Below are 20134 nucleotides of genomic sequence, written 5' to 3' on the forward strand. Positions count from 1 at the left end.
ACAAAACATGAATTTGCAGTAAATAATTACTCGTCCAATGACCTGAATTCAATAACAAAAATATAAATTTCCGTCAAATTATACATAACTTTTAAAAAACCTTTAAAATTTATCACAAGCATGCTAAATCCTCGAATCAAAATGCACTTGCTAGGTAGGTACCTATTTATTAACTAATCTAGGAGGCTCTGGCGATCAACCAGTATGATTATATATATTTTATTTCTATGTCTATGGTTTTGTAAAGTTCAAAGCAGGGGGGGTCGACTCGTAAACGTCAGATTGTTCAAAAAACGACCAGAAATGACGAGACACACTAATACACTAACAAAAACACCAAAACGGGAACGAAAAATACGAGATACCAACAAGTTGTTCAAATATTTCAAATAAATATATACAAACTATGGTTATAGACAATTATCGATAGAAAAATAGAAATCCGTATATGAAGAACTTGATAATATTGAGTATTATGCCAAAGTTAAAGTTAAATTTTGCGTATGAAAGTGCAGTTTTTCTTACTTGACACAACGCTCCCTTGAACTTCTGCAGCACCCCCCAAATGCAAAAAATTTTAAAACGCCTAGCCAGACTTCCAAAACGCCCACAAAGGGGCGCTGGCACCCCCGTTAAGAAACATAACTTCAGAAAGTGGTGGGCACTCCTTCCGCCCTTTTAAAATATTTTATTTTCTAGAATTTTAAATATAATATAGTAATTTGAAAATTCTATCGTTTTTGTTTTTGTTGAAAAGCCTTATATTTTACATAGTTTGAGATAATAATTTCAAAAAAAGTTACCATTACCATTTACCATTGTAAGGCTGAGTTGAGTAACCATTATTAATCGCCTGAACTCTTTTTATAAATGTCGCGTTTTAGCCGTGACCTTTCTATTTTTGTTTACACTGAAATAAATAAATTTAGATAGTGAAATATCTTCTTTGTAGTATTAATATTATAATTTTGAAAATATGTAATACAACAAATTTCAATATAAATACCATTTAACCTGAAAAATTAATGATAAATATTTCGGCGGGTGGATTCGACATTCAGCCGCGGCGAAGTCACGCCCAGCCGGGAACTTAGTACTTCTAGCCGTTTACGTCACTTCTGGCCGCTGGCGAATATCACTTCTAGCCATAAAAAATCGAGGCAGTTGGCGGTCTTTATATAAATTAGTTAGTCTGTGGTTCAAAGTAAACGTCAACGTATACGTAAACTTGAAAGGGGTTAATGTCAAGTACCGCGAGTATACTATAATTTGTGTTGACGTTTGTAATCAGTTTATGATGTGTAATATGTTGCCTTTTCATGCGGCTTGAATTGAATTTCAGTTAGAACAGGACGCCGATTTCTATTTTAAAAAAAATATATTATATTATATCATAATAAATTGTATTATTTCTTATATAATATTTTGTACTTATAAGTATTTTTCATATTTATTTATAAAAAAAGAATACTATATATTTTTTAGTGATTGCAAAGAATTAGTCGTTCTACATATATTAGATCTAAGATGTGGACCATATTTACATCGGCTTCTATAAGGTACTTTGCAAAATAATGTGGACAAAATTAAAATTTGTTTTGATAATAACCAATTCTTTAATTTTTCCTTAATTAAAGCCTTTTAAAAGAGGTGGTTGGACTTTCTTCTGTATTTTTTCCGTGTTCCTATAAAATAGGGCATGTAACGGCCTCAAAACCACAGTTATTGGGCTATGCAATCTTGATTTTAATTAAACCGTTTATCAAATCAATGTTAATTTTATTTTTTATTGTTCAGTTAATTCTGAAGTATGTATTTCCTATTTTGAAGGTTTTTTTAAACTTTAATAGTAATAATAATAAAATAATTGTAAAAAAATACTATATACCTTTGGTTATGGGATCTTTGACTAATTATTGGCACAGTAAATGAGTTGTTGGCACCTTTTTCCTTGCTTTTGAAAATGGAAAAAACGTATTTATTTGTTTATTAGTCAGACAAAGACATAAAACATTTTTTAATAGTTTTAATTTTAAAATTTCTGCTTGACAAAGGCTGTATTGTTTAGGGTTTATAAATGCCCATAAATTTTATGCTGCATATAAATGGAACAATTGGAAATACCTTAATCATTGGTAGGTAATATAGCCATCCACTAATCATTCAGCCTGGTGCCAATCCCTTATTCCATTCGGTAATTTAATTTAAAACAATTTTATTTATAAAATTAGAAAATTTGGTGCGTATTGTGCATTGTACCACTCACAACATAGCACACAAATCCTTGGGCGACGAGGACTATAATACATCATATTTAAAAGTATTGATAATTGTGAAAATTATTAGTGGAAAAAAATAACATTTATAATACAAACTAACATTTATTTTCTGTTTGATTTTATATGTGCTTTTAAAAAACAATTCAAACACCTTGATTGCAAAAAAAAATCATAAGAATATCATAAAACCATGGTCAATGTGATATATTAACAAATAATTTTACATAAAGAAGGATATCAACATTATAATAGTCCAGTTTATGTATCTATTTTGTTTTCAATAGTCGCTGTAATACTTTTTTGGTTTTGATGTAATTAGTGTGAGAAGGAGGACAATACATCACAGTTTCTCCTTTGTCGAATTTGATATCCCATCTTAGTGATAATGTCTCTGTGAGATGTATCTACATCTCCCTGTGAAAGATCATTCGTTATTAATTTTAAAGAATAATCTGAAGCTCTGCCTACTTCCTTTCTATCGCTTAATAAGCTCTTTTTTATTCTATTCCCTTGGTCGATCTCTTTAAATTTACATGAATCAAGTATTGTAAGTAATAATGAGTATTTTGTATAATAGGATTATAGGTTTTGTTTATGTCTGTGCTTGTAAGAGTATTGAAAAATATAACATAATGTTGAATTCCTCTAGGATTATCTTATCACCGGGTCATTTGAAAGGTGCTATGGCTTCATCGAAGTATATTGTTCTACCAATGAACAACCTACAAATTCTACAGTATTCCCAAAAAGCAGGTGGATTTGTGAATAAGTATGAATTTTCAATATCTTTAAAATAAATGAAGATTTATCAAAAGGTTTAGCAAATATAGCTTAATTTCACACTAGTCTGCCTTAAGACACTTGCACTTTTAAGTAAAATAAATAAACCATGGTTTATCGTGTTTCTCTAAGTACAGTTGAACTTTGGATTATATAATCCAAAGTTAGAGTACTTAAGTTCCACCAGAAAAGAAAGACATTTATAAATAATATAAAAGTTTTTTAAATTCTTAGGGACAATTATATTGTAATTATTGTTTCTGGGCTTAATATGTCGTAATATGTTATGTATCTACTCTTATTAGTTGATTTCAGCCGCATTGCAGAGTCTCACGATAACCCCGCAATGGCGACTGAAATGTCAGCTATTATGTATTTTGTAATAGCTTTTAAGAGTATTGTAAGTATCTTAATAGTTAATATTAGTCACCGTTGTGGGGGCTAATGGCAACCCTTACACGGGCAACTGAAAAGTCAGCTTTTGAGAGTATTGGCTGACAACGACATAATAACATAGAAACAACATAATTGCAAGGTAATGGGCCCTTTTTTATTATGAGATCAAGGGATCTTGCATCCTTTATGTCACTGTGACCATATTAGGTCTATTATGACCTTGCCAAATGGGCCCTTACTAATTTTTTTTTACTTGACTTGTAAACGAATAAGACAGAAATTTTTATCACTAACCTTATGATGATTTGAACCCAAAAAACGAGCAAAATTACCACTTGGCTCTTCTAGTGTTACAAAATGTGTGGTTTTTACAACTTTGAATCCATCCGATGTTTCATAATGAAAAGAGGTCTAGCCCACTGTGCCAAATCAAAATATGGCATGATTTTAAGGACAATCGTAAGTTAATTTCGGAGCAAAGAATAACTAATTTGTATAGTTTGGAGTGACTTACGTCAAGTTACATTTTTACAGTACTTTTAATAACATAAAGATTGAAAGTTAAATAATAAAAAAATAGGATGGCCAAACGTCGAAAATAATCGTTTCTCATTGGCTCTAATATCTTATTTTAAAAAGGCCGCCAAACAACCCCTCGCCAGTGTGGCCATCCGACGAAAAATATCGCCGTTTGGTGAAAATGCTTGATAAAATATTAATAATGTAGGTAGATAGGTAGGTATTTTGCTGCACCTTTATTTTATTTTTATTTTCTCCAAAGGCACTCACACATGGTACTTCGATTCGACACACATTTTGGTGTCCATTAACCTTGGCCATGGTTTTCTTTTATTCGCTCGGTACATTCACTGGAAATTAAAAGATGATCAATCGGATTTTTTTTGTTTTTTAGTGATTTAAAAAGTTTTTTTTAAATAACAACTTGAGCCAATTCTACAAGATGCAAAGCTGTATAAAAAATACTTAACTTTAAACTTTGAGTCGGGGTTTTGGGTAATTTTCTTTTCGCTGCAGTTCAGGAAGTAAGACAGAACACCTTTTGACAGAAAAATAAAAGTTCCTGTGCTCGTAGAAAACCCATTCCAATCGGATTTTTTCATACATAACCAAACACCTGATAGGTGACAAACTGGCAGTACACAACGCGGTCCTGGTTCCAACCCTAATGTATAGAAGCGAAGCATGGAGTTGGTAAAAGTAGGATGAAAGTAGGCTAAATGCAATCGAAATGCGATCTCACCGACGAATGTGCGGCAAAAGGATGTATGATAGATGTTCGAATGGTTGGTTTGGACACGAATGAGTGAGGAAAGCATGATGAAACAAATTTATGAGGCGAATGTAGTTGAAAAAAGGAGCAGAGGAAGACCGAGGAAAACATGTCTAGATCAGGTATGTCAAATACTTGAAAGTGGCCTGGTCAGGTGTCGAAATAATCGGCGGGTATGTATGAGGAGATGCATGAATATGGAAGAGGCGAGGAATGTTTGCAAAGACAAACAAGGTATGGCATTCTATTACCTCTGCCTACCCCTGCTGGGTAGCGGCGTGATGGTCAATTTAGTTAGAACCAACAAAACCAACTAATTTAGTTAGAAACAAAAATGTCAGCAGCCATCAAAATGTAATGTTAGCATTTTATCATTCTTGAAAAGTTTTTAAGCTTCGTAAAATTAGTAGTTATCTAGTGCTTCGAGGTAATTTTAGACGCGTCTATTATTATGGTTGGTGACTGTAGATTACAAATAAATTGTGATGTGGTAGTACATCCGCCGCGCGAGTATTTGTCGGTACGTCTCGCGGTGCGGTCGCCTCGTCTGCCCAACTTCCAACCGGTCAATCAACATTTCGGCCAATTACAAATACGCCGAATGGAAATAAAACAAAAAAGTGAAGACCACGTTATTTCGGAGTTATTTTACTTTGTTAGACAAATATAGCAACGTAGGCGTGTTTACGTTTGAAATTTTTATTTGAGTCAATATTTGGATGGTCGTGATTAAGTTGGTGTGATCTACAATTTTTTTACCGGCAATAAAAAAGGTTCGTGCATTTCATACATACTCATGTACAGTTTTAAAAGTTCATTGCCAAACTCTGTATTGAAGCTATATATTTTTTCATTTACAAATTAATAGAAGTATTGTATTATGAAAAAATCTACTAACGCCGTAACTAACATAATATGTTATAGTATATTTTATTCATAATATGTAGTTTAATTCGTCTTAAATAAACTTACTACATATTGTATACATAATTTAAAATGTTCGCAAACTGTTGCAATCGCAATATCTCTTTTTACATATTTAAAAAAAAATAATTTCAATTTTTTTATCTTTTTTTTTTATCTTTCAAATTTTTTTTTATTTTTATCTTTCAAAACTCTAAGATATGAATAAGATAATTTAAAAAATCTTCCTTTTAAAAATAAATAAGTGCATTGAGTAACGTATCTTATCAGCAAAGTTTGTACGTAAATTATCGTGAATCGGCATATTATCACTTCATAGTTATTGTTTTCTAAGGGCGAATCAACCAGACCTCAAATTTGGATAATCCTGAAAAACCAAAAAGTACACTGTTAGATCCGTGCTTATACATGTGATTAGTTTTTTTACAAATGTGTTGTCATGTCGCTCACTCCTTTCAAGAACGTCATAAATTTAAAAATCGTCAATTTTCAGTTGTGCATGTTTTTGGAATGCCCATAAAATGTACTATATCCCAGCAAAAGAGGCATATTTTTTACTTAATATTTACCCGCTACAGGGCAGAAAGTATTTTTTTGCATTTTGAAGAAAGGGTATTGTTTTTTTTTTTTTAATATACTAAATATTTTTCAGATGCGGAAAAAAACTTCAGGTTTTACCTAAAAAGATCTGTTGCATAGTTAAAAGTTCAATAAGTGGCTTGATATTTATTTTTAATACATTACGTTTTATTTTGAAACTTTAAAAACGTTCTCCTGAAAAATCAAGTTTTTTTATTTATGTATGACGTTCTTGAAAGGAGTGAGCGATGTGTTAATAATATCTTTACTGGTTAAGCATGAAGTTTTTTCTCGTAAACTAGTTTTAGTTTTCAAGCTAGTATTTTTATGTCCAAGGGTGTCATTTTGTATCTTCGTAGGCTAAAGGGTTGGAAGTGGGGTACAGAATAGAAGAACATAGTCAAACGTGCGCAAAAAAGTATTTACGCGGGACATTTTCTAGTTAGATACTAGCTCTATATATTTAGCAAACGAAGAGAGAAAAATCACTATGACAGTATGAATTCATCATATCGCAAGAAAAATACTGTTATATAATACTGTTATCCGGATTTGAATCCAGGTCCTCTGATGTCCGGTCAAGTGCTTTCATCCGCTAGCTACCCAGTCTATCCTACCCCGACTGATTCCTACATTTATATATTTTTTTAAAGTTTAATGATAATGATTGAGCTGGCAAAATAGGCTCATATACAAAGAAAAAAAACATTGCGCCATTACTAATTTCTCCCTTTTTCAAGACCCACCCGCAATGTCATGGAAATTTCATCTTATTTAAAAGTATCAAATTGATTGCAATATTTATGTCAATAATCATTCGTTTGTTGACATCTTGAGGCCAGGGACACAAAGTGGGTACAATATCGAACAGATTAATTTAAACAAAACTTTTTTTTCGCATTTTCAACACCCTCTAAACAAAATGTTTTGGGGGTGTTCCTCGTATTATTGACCAGGGCTGCTTCTTTCAGTGACTGAGATGATGAATAGCGAGAAGTATCGTCCAATTCTACTGGAAAAGATACAACCAGAGATACTAAAACGAATGTCAAATGGTAAAAGAATATTTCAGCAGGATTTAACCCCCTGCCACAAAACCAAAAAAAATATGAAATTTTTCACACAAAAACAATGAACTGTGTTGGACTAGTTAAGAATTTTGCCAGACATAAACCTAATTAAAAACCTATCGGCAATCTGTAAGAATCGGCTCTCCAAAATTGATTGCACAACGGTGGAAAAGCTCATTTTGTCCATAATTCAGGTATGGTTTCGAGACGAAAAAATTGCACCCACGTGCCAAAACCTTATATAATAGATGCCAAGAATAGTAGAATCTTTGATTGAGCCCAAATGAGATCATATTAAATATTAATTTGTGATATAATCTGTTCGATACTGTACCTACATAATCATCACCCGCTCTAAGGGGGCAATGAAATAAAACCGTTTGAGAACGAGTTGTTCAGACGATTATTTTATAGATTATTGTACGCTTTATCTTAGGTTACGTAACACTTTAATCTTGAATATGAATATCCACATATACTTATTGATAAATTCTCAACGATGGAAGTTTGTTCTATTTTCAATTAGAATAAACAGTTTTAAATAAACCTTATTTGGTGTTACGACTTCATCTGCTGTTGTATATCTATTTATACAATACAGACAGTTGCATATTTTAAACTTTTACCTACAACGGACGTGCGCCCTCTTTTTACTCTCGACATTTTAATTTAGAAACTTAAATTTAGACCACATTTAATATTATAGTTTCCTCTCTAATGCAAAAAAAATCAAAATAATATATATTTTTATTAAAGACTTAAGGTAGGTACTTAATTTGCAAAGATCATAGATATTTTATATTATTTATTTGACTAACCTTTTTAAATACACATTAAGAAACGATACTTAGCGAATTTGTTGAGAATTGCATTTTGTCGATCCAAATTATCAGAAAAATAATGTAACCAATAAAACAGATTGGTTTTTTACCAAATAGAATTTAAGCAAAATTTACAGACTCATGCAGATAGATAACGCCTTTCTAATAGACTTGAAATAATATGCAATGGATCATTCTCATGATGTGTTCTTATTGGCTAATAAATTAATATGAAAAATCACAAGACTATCGGTAGGTAACATTCTTATTGAAATCTGTAGAGAACTAAGGGAGATATGAAGGTTTAAACTTAAGATATTTTAATAAAACGAAAAACGGACACCGTCATCAAATTTTACGTCATCGGGTGTGTTATGGGGCGTATCTTATTATGTATCTACTTTATAGAGATGTAATAGTAGTAGTGCGGATACGTTTCTGTGACGTCATTCGTTACCAACTTACGAAAACAATGTTTTTATAAAAAGCGAATTTTGCAAAAGAAAATGCTGAATGAAAATATTGATTATATCGGCTGTTATAAACACAAAACGAGTCTTACACAATCCTTTATAGGTTGAGTATGTTAAATTAGATATTCCTCCCGAGTGATGATACCCTATTATTCCGACATTTACAAGAACTAAAGAAAATCTGTTTTGGATAAAGATCATCATTCTCTGCATCGATAAATTTTGAATTTAAAAAAAGTCTTATTATATGCATTTGACGAATTTATTTCAATAATGTAATGTGCTAAATTTAAAAACATTTCTGAGTATAATTTATTGGCACGTAGTCCAAAGAACAGACAATGTCTCTATTTTAGATTATTAAGTCTTAAAAGAATATCACAAAAATTATAAGTAGTAACAAAAAACAGGGGATTGTAAAAATTATCATGTACAAAGATACTTCGAAGAGTTTATTTTGTAGCAAAGTCTTCACAGTAAGATAGTGAATATTCAATTGTATGAGTGCAAAAATCTATTTTAACGATTTGTTGTAATATGTTTTATAATTATAATTTTCGCAACCCTTATCCGTACCCAATGGTGCACAGGGCACCGCATCTTATAGAAGCAGTGTTATCTTGATAGTAAATACATAGAGAAAAGATGATCAGTCCTGCGCTTCAGGAACCAGCCCAAAGTAATATTAAAAAAATACACGAGTGAAAAATCGGCTTTATTTATTTTAACTCCCCTTGGGAATCGAACCCAGGACTTCCAACATGGTAGCCACACTACCGTGTAGACAGACAATAGGGTATTATCATTCGGGAGGAATTTCTAATTTATTATACTCTGCCTATAAAGGTTCGTTTTGTGTTTATAACAACCGATATAATCAATATTTTCGTTCATCGTTTTCTTTTGCAAAATTCACCTTCGTGAAAACGTTGTTTTCGTAAGTTGGTAACGAATGACGTCACAAAAACGAATCCAGACTACTACTACTATTACAGCTCTATAAAGCAGATACATTAAGGGATACGCCCCATAACACACCCGATGACGTAAAATTTGATGACGTATAGCAGTGTCCGTTTTTCCTTTTATTAAAATATTTAAAGTTTAAACCTTTATATCTCCCTTACTTCTCTACAGATTTCAATTAGAATGTTACCGATAGTCTTGTGATTTTTCATTTGAATTTATTAGCCAATAATAACACATCATGAGAATGATCCATTGGTACGGTATTACCTAGTTAACTAACATTTATATAGTTTATAATCATTCATAAGAATGCCAAAGGTGATCTAGCTGGGAATCTTTAATATTAACGATGTCTCTTTCAACGTTAGGTATATGGTCAATGTAAAGGATTTTTAGAAATGCCGCAGACAAAATGTGGATGTGATTTAATGTGATGTGTTTAATATTCAAATCCGTGGTTCACAGGAATCACACGGCAGACTAAGCTCCGATTCCCTAAATAACTGTTTAACATAGAGAGACTTACTGTGTTTTTTATTGTCAGATTTTGGTGTTTCAAATGATGAAACGATGACTCTATTCCCTAAAATTCAACGAAAAAAGCTTACCTAAAGAAAATTACAACTTCTAGGATTTTTTTACAATTTCAATGATAATTTTACTTGCGATACTATGAAATTGTAAGAGACCTTTTCACTAATTACTTTGTTACATCATATTAATATAGATATTTATTTTTCTCAACTTTTCCAATGGAAAGCTTGGTAATGAACCGTTGATGGAATATTAAGAATTCGAAAGTTTTGAGTTTTTTTGTGACATGCGATAGGTACTATATAAATATTTACGTGAATTTTTAGAGGTGAAAATATTCATGAAAGTGTATTGTCTGTGTCAACATTTTTAGTAGCACACAGTTACCAGTAACTTTATAATGACATATTTTATCATTTTATTTTCATTTTATGCAATTAATCACGAATATCTTTAATATATACAAAAAACCATTTTTTATTTTTATTTTTATGGCTGATATTTGATTTGATCTGGCGTTTGGTAAAATATACATACTTTTATTTTTACCAGCGTATTTAAAGAGTGGTAGGTACGTATCTTGATTTCACCGAATAAATAAGAAAATAAAATGGCTGTTAGCGACCTTGTCACGAACGCGCTTTACTGCACGATTAGCCATGCAAAACTCAAAAAAAATACCATGTATTTTGTCGATAAACAAAACTACGTATGTCGCATTTTACACAATACGCACATTCCTATGGCATACTAACAATACTTGGGCGCGATTGTACAGGCGCGTCTATATTGGCAGCCGGACCCACATTATCTTTTCAGGGAAACGACGTATCTTGCTATCTCCTTCTTTATACAAGCTGACGGGCATATCTCGTAAAATGTTTTTAGTTGTTTGTCAATCGGGAATAGACGGCCGGCAAGAAAAAAATAAATAATCCTTTGGTTACCAGGACTTTTGAGGTTACTATGCTAGAAATGCTGCGACTTTAATTTTTGTAATATTACAAGTAATTTTAAGATATAAACGATCCTTTAATCCTAAATATCGATGTATAACTTATTGGAGAAAAAAAATATGAATCGAAATTTTAACACAACCCTGAAAAAGCCCTTGCATACTGTCCAAAATGTATCTGATTTATTTATAAATCATGACATCATATCCAACGGATCAAGTATTTCTCGCTAGAGTACCGAAAGCCGATATATCGGATTTTGATAGTCAAAGGGATAAAATAGGATAGCATGATGATTAGAACGTCGTATTCCTGAAATGCGTCTGCACAATCACTCCCTTGTTCCTGTATTCATGAACAACGCCATATTTCGTGTGCGTCTGAAGGCGTTATTATTTTTTATATTGTTTTTATTATCTAGTTTAGCGATGTCCAAGTGTACGCTTTTATTATTACATTAATTGTATTAATTCATTTTGTAGAGTTCGAGAGATGTTCAGCGGAAAGTGTTACAGCAAGGCTCGCCTCGATGGGAAGACGGCGGTCATTACAGGATGCAACACGGGAATAGGGAAGGAAACAGTGCTGGATATCTACAAAAGGGGTATAATAATTATTATTTTATTTGTGATTATTCAGTGGAATAATTATGTCAAATGTCCATAAGTGCCAGTATTTTTTTGTATGCGGAAGCAATAAAACGAGGCACTGTGCATTGTGATTCGCTTGTAGAGGGGAATGGTTTTTGGAAAACAAGACTCACAAACCAAAATACGATTATTTTTTCAATATTTATCGTTGTAAAATATGATTTGTAGAAATAAAAAGACTTTGTTTTTTGATCCATACACTTTTTTTTTTATTAAAAACCAATTAGTTTCGGAAACAACCTGTTGCCCTCTTCGGGGTTTGTTTTTTTTAACTAAAATATATAAAACAAACCCTGAAGAGAGCAACAGGTTGTTGCCGAAACTAGTTGGTTTTTAAGAAAAAAATGTTATTGGATCAAAAAACAAAGTCTTTTTGTTTCTCCAAATAATACCATATACGATACTTACACTTTATCTTTATAAATTAGGACTATTGGCGAATGTTTAAAATACCTCAGATACGCGAGATACGAAAAGTGTTTTCATTTACGTGTTCAATAAGAGGCTGAAGTACCACTAAACAAAAACGGTTTTGAAGGAATGAACAAATCGTGTTGAATTTACATAATTTGTTCTCGATTTGTGCACGTGTTTGTAATGACATGCGTGTAGAACGCCATAATACCGTGATTATCAAAATAATCACGGCTTTTAAACGGCACAAAAAGCGTTAATACGATTGTGACGTAGGTGAAATATACGATTTTCTTAGTTGATGTTGCTAATGAAACCGTACTTGTTTAGTGGTACTACCCTTTTTATAGAAGACGTGTACGGAAATACGCATACGGATTTTGGAAAGCGACAATCGCTCATGGCGAGTCGTCGTTGATAACTGCAAAAGACATGCGGTCGAGTGTGGGCGGAATGAAATTTGTGTGTTGAAACTGCAAAATGTTTGACTCCGACTGCTTCAAGCTGCTACTCTGTTTTCGGCCTTAATTGAATCAAAACAACACAAATGTAATGACTGGAATTTCCACTTTTAAAATATATTTACGTCGCAGCTTCAGAATGTTTATGATAACTCCTTAAAATGCCAACATCCACCTTCCTCTAAATTGTTTTTGATTGTCAAAACAAAACAGGTTGTATTATTTGGAAGTAGGTACCTAGCTGTTCCAACCCGTTTCGGCATAACAATTATGTTCAAACAAAACAACGCGTTTTATTTATTAATCCGCCATTTTTTTTAATGGCGGATTCTCATCCGAGAGTTTCCGCAATAATATGGTGTAGGTACCTATTTATTACATCATAAGCTTTTTCACGTTTTTGCGCATATACATGTATTATCATAATTTTCCGATTCCCAATAATATTTGAAACATAAATTTAATTTTATAGGTACTTATAAAATTTGCTTAGTTAATTCCTTTTTTAGAATTTGCCGTGCAAGAATGCTGTAGGTATGTTTGTATTACCTCTTTATTTGTTTGTAAACGAGGCTTGTACTTCCAATACCCACTATTTCCATCCGCTGCCAGCATTTACATTTATTGAAATGAAAAAAAAAACTTTATTACGAATGGTTTAAAAGAAGTTTCCTAAAGAACTTGTAGATGATTCTATAATATAAATGTGACAATGATATATTTTTAAATTAGTTAAACTGTTTATAAAAACGTATCCCAATTGTCTCGTCGTCAACTGTCATTATTCTCTCAATTATCGCGTTATTTTCGTACAGATATATCCCGTGTGCTAAAATTTTTCAAAGCCATTGAATTTTTTTACATCTTGCATGCGTTTAGCTACCGTGCTGGAAGTCCCGGTTCGATTAAAAAACAGCTGTTTTAACCGCTATGGCTGCGCCATCCATTGAACGTAACAGCAACACACGCAATACTGAACATTGATCATGGCAGACAGCTTGCTTCTTGACAGATGCTGTCACATAGCATATTATCATTTTTGATTGTTGTTGATTTCATTGGTCCACAACCATTCTGAAATGAAATATATTAGAAATGTGTTTCCTATTTTCTTTCATTTCCATTTAAGTAGTCTGACTAACAGCGACGCGTGTCTGGGTAAAGGTAGTTTAAAAATAACAGGTTTTGTGACATTCCTGGTTTTCGTCCCAGTGTTTTAAATTTATATGTATAACTTGTAATGATTGCAAATTTAAGTATTTGCACGGTGAGAATAATACATGATAATGACTTACTATGGTTTCATCATTATAATCTCAAGGCTGTCAGATTTACCTAGAACTTGGAGCTTGCGTAAGTACTCGTATGGTGGGATAATGGTCGCGTGTTTACGAGTAGGTACACACTGTAATTACAACTTCAATGTCAACAGAAAATAATCAGGTTTCAGAGCTAATTATGGTCATTGTAAATATGAACATTATTTTACAATACGGGTTTTTCAATTCAAATTCTACGTTTAACAAACCAAATTGGACGTCTAAGTAATCAAATTTTGTCAAACAAATCAAATCAAAAAGATGTTTTACAAAAAAACGTTATTATGACGTATTTTGTAAAAAAAAAGTTTTTAAATATATTTAAAGTAGTACTCATGATTCAAAGCAGTGTTAAAAATCTTGTCTGAAAACTCCAGTACACATCGCGCGCACAGACTATGACAGCGCGCCGCGCAGGCTTGCCAACTTGACGACCAACGCACTTGCTAGTCTTAGGTATAAAATATGTGGGCAGCTATTCACACTGACTGTACCTATATGTAGTACCTACAAATATGAATATATTTTGAAAAATCTAACTTTGTTATAAAGTACAATATAACAATTAATTTGATTTGTAAAACGTACAATTTGATTTGTTTAACATCCAATTTGATATGTTAGGCGGCCTATTTGGTTTGTAAAACGTCCAATTTGAAGAGAAAAACCTGTAATAGTGTTTTTTTGTAATACCTATAAATTATGTTACCTATAAATCTGTACACGGGCCTCAAAATAACCTGATTAAAATATGAAAAATAGGACCCGTAAGGGTTATTAAATATTCTTCTGACTCTGCTTGCTCCCAATGGTGGCAAAGGGCACTAGTTACTTGTGTGCTAACTCGATCTTTGATCATATTAATACAGCATTATCATATGATCAAAGATCGTACTGCGCCCCAGATTCTTGAGAGGTGTTTTAAGTTAGATATATTTGAGCTTAAGGCGAAGGACGTAAGTGCTATTTGGGAAAAGAATTGGAGGAGGAATAGTAGATAGGAAACGAAGAATAGTAAATAGGAGGATTCAGTTTATCAAATGTCGTTTTTTAAAATTTTACTTCATTAAATTTAGATAATTAGACCAATATTTTTAAATGTTAAAATGTGTAAAATAAAACACTTTTGACTCAAGTTATTGTTTTGATAATAGTGCGCTCAAATATAAATATTTTTAGTTTATTTACCATTTAGAGATTCCTCACCAATTCAATGAAAAAATAAAAATGTATTCTCATAATACTTTGCACATTGACAGCCACCAACAAAATGACGGACAACACCTGGTATCAGGTAACTATAGAATGACAGGTCATGGATGTGTTTGAAAGAATTCGTTACTAATTTAATTAATTTATTGTAACTACAGACAGTTGGAAGAATTCCATATTGAATTGTTGGGTAATGTATCCAAAATTAAACAAGGTTTATTGGATTGAATTCTACATTTATTTATGTATATGTTAATACGTGACGCGTTTCGCCTTATTAAGACATTATCGAACACGCGAGTGTCTTAATAAGACGAAACGCGTCACATATTAACATATACATAAATAAATGTAGAATTCAATCCAATAAACCTTGTTTAATTTTGGATATATTACCCAACAATTTAATTCAACTCAAAAAATATTAAGGTATGTTTTGAGTTAAAATTTCTTGCATTGTTTAAATTATTGATGTTTTTATTTATAGGTGCTCATGTTGTTATGGCATGTCGAGATCCGTCCAAAGCCGACAGTGCTATGAAAGATATCCTCTCGAAATGCGAAGGAGAACAGGGTCTGGGGTCCATCGTGGTGACAAAGCTGGACCTCAACTCTCTGGCGTCCGTCAGGGAGTGTGCCAAGCACATACTTGAAACTGAGCCCAAGATCAACCTTCTCATCAACAACGCCGGGATCATGGCATGCCCGAAGGGCACAACCGAGGATGGGTTTGAAATTCAGATAGGAACCAACCATCTCGCGCACTTCCTATTCACGCTAATGCTGCTCCCCAGAATAATCAGCTCCAAGCCGGCTAGGATCGTCAATGTCTCTTCGAGAGCTCACGAATGTAAGTGTTCAAAACTCAAACCAAATTCCTTCCTCTTTACAACATTTTGAGTGTGTCCAAATACTTGTTCACAAAATCCGGATTATCTAGATTTTGTCAACAAGTATTTGGACACACTCAAAATGTTGTAAATGAATTATCTGGTCAAATTATAAGCTTAAATAATAAAAAATGAAAATGGCATTTTCTGGCGTTTCTCGTGTGTGTGATTATAATCCAGGATTCGGACCTCACATACTAATATAAGAGTTTCTGCTTAGTAAAAAGCTTCTTTACATCTCACCAATATATGTCTGTAGTGAAGTTCTAGTGATTCAAGAACAAGGTTTCTAAATTGGTTCATATATTTATAGAACTTCCAAGAATTTGAGTAGTGTGGTTGTCAATAATGGGTAGAATTAGTGAATGTTACATGTGTTTAAAGTGATTACTTAAACCAGCCTATGACGGTCGTCAGCCCCGTAAATGCCCAGACTTCCATATTCATCTTCATCTTTGATGAGATGTCAAAAAATAATATCCTTCTTCTTTTTTCATACAATCACATTTACAAATATTTTGAGTCATTTTATCCCATTTTGTTTTACGGCTAAAAATATTACACATTGTATTAAATTATTGTCAATCTCTGTGTAGAAGTGGTTAGTGCTGGAGATTCCGGGTTCAATTTCCAGAATGGTCAAAATAAATATTAGTATTTTTTTACTATTATAGTTCTCAACTTAAGATGAAACATCTACCGTTTTCATAAAAGAAGGTGGAAGTCTGGGCATTACAGGGCTTACAACCTGGCATTTGGGTGACATACATAATCACTTTATATGCTTCTGTAACGTTTACCATTTTGCCCATTATTAAACATCTATATTGCATTAATTTTTGCTTAATATGCATTTAATGGGTTTGGACTAATAATTAAGTGTAGGGCACAGCAGGATAAACTTTTCTTAGTCTGATTGATTATCATGATAACATTGCATCAAGTATATAAAAAGAAGAAAAAGAAGACTAAGTTTAAAAATATCTACTGGATTGTTTTCAAATAATACCAAATATTATAGAATTGCAATTGTGTTAATTCTTTTTTATTTTATTTGTTAAAGTAGTAACATAGTACATATTTTATTGTATAATATTTTTTATATTTTATTCTTTCAGATGGATCTATTAACTTCGATGACATACATTTTGAAAAGAGAAGTTATAATTCCGTCACGGCCTATAGTCAGAGTAAACTTGCCAACGTTTTGTTCACAAAGGAACTAGCTAACAGATTGAAGGTTATTAATCTATTCTCTTACTTAAAAAAAGACTGATGAGAAAACAAAACAATGATTGATCAAATGAGGTTCTGAAATTTTCTGCTCTGGAATAGCGTTTTTTTCATCTAGGGGCCACAGACAAAATTCAACATTGAGTGATAACACAAGAACCATGACATATTCCATATTTTTTCTTTTAATGTACAATGGGTTTAATTTTTACATTCAAATTCCTAATGCTCTAATTTTTACATTGATATAAATTAAATACGAAGTTGGATAACTAATAATTAAAACATGTCATAGAGCATAATGTCAGCATTAATTTTTTTAGTTCATAGACAATTCTTCATATAAATACAATGAAACCTATATCTATCATTCCTCGAATAATCGTTTTCCCGGATATGTCGTTTATTTCTTCTACCCCAAATTCATTTCACACAAAAATAGATCACATCGATCGTTTCTTTATCACCATTTTACCGCATTTATCGTTTAAATTACGCTTCATATTTGATACATTTTGTTTATGTTTTTTACATTCTTCATTTTCTCAATTTTGTTACATTTGACGACAATATTCCAAAGTGTGGGATAGAAACTATCGAAAGCTTGTATAACGCAAGGTTGACAGATACAGCGGAAGAGGTCAATATTGACGAAGAGAAGCCGCTGCCTGTGTCTTCATTTTCAGAAGCATGCACACTCTTTGAAAGATGGAAAACTTTCTACTACGCACAATTAATAGCTGATGCCGAAAAAAATATTATTTTCATAGCCAAAAATATACCATTGGTATCAATGGTTATGCAGATTGGGAGAACGGTATCATTACTCGATCGTATCTCCTTGTGTACTGACTTCTTAATCCTGGATTCATTGTTTTCCCGCATTCATGGTTTATTTCTAAAGGTCCCTTTAAAAGATATGGGTTTCACTGTATTAGAAAAATGGTTATTAATTATGCTCTCTCATTGTTATGGTTTCTAGCCTCTGTTTCTATTCATAATACTATTATTAAAATTTTGATTATGGACTAGTTATTTTTAATCACAATATTTATTTTCAATGTTGATGATTGAAATATGAAAAGTATGTATAATATCCTGGAGTAATGAATATGAAAAGGAAAATTAATATGAATATGAAATGAATATGAATATGAGTAATAAATATGAATATGAAATGAATATGAATATGAGTAATAAATATGAAAAGTATGTGTGATATAATAATCTGAAGCGCAGGACTGATCACTTTGCCTTTATGTAATTAACAATCAAGTTCAAGAAATAATAAAATAAAAATTCCGGCTAATGGCAAGTGATTCATCGATAGTGGCAGGGGTAGCACTACAAGCAGGTAGAGGTCCAGTGGACCCTTCACTCACTTCAACTCTGTGTGACTGTTTACCACATTGCAGGCCAACAACATAGAGGGAGTGAATGTTTATTCCCTCCATCCCGGGGTGGTCGCCACGGAGCTGGGAAGGCATCTGGACAAGTCGCTATTCCCTGGAGCAAGGCTGTTCTTCAAGTTGCCCAAACTCTTCATCAAAACTCCCAACCTGGGAGCCCAAACCACCATCTACTGCGCGGTTGACGAGAAGTGCGCTGAAGAAACTGGACTTTATTATAGGTAGCATTTTAGCTACATTGAAAATCCATTTTAGCTACATATCTAAAAAAAAGCATTACATTAGGGCCATTCCTTAGAAAAGCAAAGACTGGTGCAAGAACTTTTGTAAGCCAGTTAGAATAAATATAGGAATAAAATGCTTTTTTGAGATATTAAAAATCTTAATACTTCTTATAAAACGATACATAATTTCATTAATTGATTCGGCAGTCACTTTGTGGTAATATCAATCCATCTTCATTTAAGTTTTACTGGTAAATACCGCTATTTCTTAAAATGTATTGTGACACGTGTTTCGATACATTCCGCATCATTTTCAAACACCGTGATGTGGAATGCACCGAAACAAGTCTCACAATAGATTTTAAGTAATAGTGACATATGAGTGATCGAGCGAGCCAAGTAATTTACTCTAAACAAATTTAGTATGTTAAGCCATGTCTAAATTTCATAAGTCTAAATAAATAAAAATAAGAAACAGCTCCTACCTTTCTTCATCTTTCAACATCCCAAGGACACAAGTTTAAAATTTAGACTTAGTTTCACAAACGGTGTTTGAAAATGATGCGGAATGCATCGAAAAAGTGTCCAATAGATTTAAAGAAATAGTGATATTTACCAAGAAAAATGTAAATTAAAAAATGGATACATGATTTCATAACTTTCTACCGTATGCTGGTCATATAGTTTTGTCTCCTGCTATCACAAAACAGTATCAGGTATCGATGCACAACTGTAAATAAGCATCCGTAGAAAAATATTGAATAAATTTACTTATACCTGCTACCTTTATAGATGGGCGCCCATAGAGAGATACCTACTAAATTGCCATTAACATTTGCACAAATTCTTGCTACCAGCTAGTAAATAATTGACCTGTTGCCTGTACAGGTAATTTTTTTTTCATTTTTATCCTTTAATGTTTTTATTTTATTTCAGTGACTGCGTTGTAAAGAGGCCGAGTAAAAACGCTCGTAAAGCGGACTCAGCTGAAAAGTTATGGGAAGAGTCATGTAAAATGGTAAACATTGGCGACTGGAACCCCTTCACGGCTGAAGATAAAATTTGAAGAGAACCAAAATAATATTATGCTGATTTTTTTTCTTCGCAGGAGATACTCTACCAACTGTTTTACAGCACGAATCTCAATATTACTTAATCAGTTTCCTTACTGACTCTCATTATTAAATAGTCCCTGATTGGTTATAAGACCCGAAAACCAAACCAATTACAGTAGAATCGCGATATAACGA

The 20134-nt window shown here is 32.5% G+C and overlaps 1 protein-coding gene across 4 annotated transcripts; it reads left to right on the top strand.

The window, feature by feature from the left end:
- The first annotated feature begins 1232 nt into the window (after positions 1-1232).
- Positions 1233-20109, top strand: LOC148311908 (retinol dehydrogenase 13-like). 4 transcript variants are annotated; one of them, XM_088278193.1, is made up of 7 exons: positions 1233-1559; positions 2929-3048; positions 11555-11676; positions 15616-15978; positions 17137-17258; positions 18667-18881; positions 19821-20109. In XM_088278193.1, the coding sequence occupies exons 1-7, from the start codon at positions 1528-1530 to the stop codon at positions 19948-19950; spliced, it is 1104 nt and encodes a 367-aa protein (XP_088134319.1). In that variant the 5' UTR covers positions 1233-1527; the 3' UTR covers positions 19951-20109. The 4 variants fall into 4 exon arrangements, with proteins under 4 accessions (XP_088134319.1, XP_088134321.1, XP_088134322.1 ...); XM_088278195.1 differs by lacking the exon at positions 1233-1559 and adding an exon at positions 2001-2135; XM_088278196.1 differs by lacking the exon at positions 1233-1559 and adding an exon at positions 2084-2194.
- Positions 20110-20134: the final 25 nt, after the last annotated feature.

Source organism: Brachycentrus maculatus, unplaced genomic scaffold, assembly GCF_059751285.1.
Source record: "Brachycentrus maculatus isolate JH-2025_06_01 unplaced genomic scaffold, ASM5975128v1 h1tg000055l, whole genome shotgun sequence".
In the NCBI taxonomy this organism is placed as follows: domain Eukaryota; kingdom Metazoa; phylum Arthropoda; class Insecta; order Trichoptera; family Brachycentridae; genus Brachycentrus; species Brachycentrus maculatus.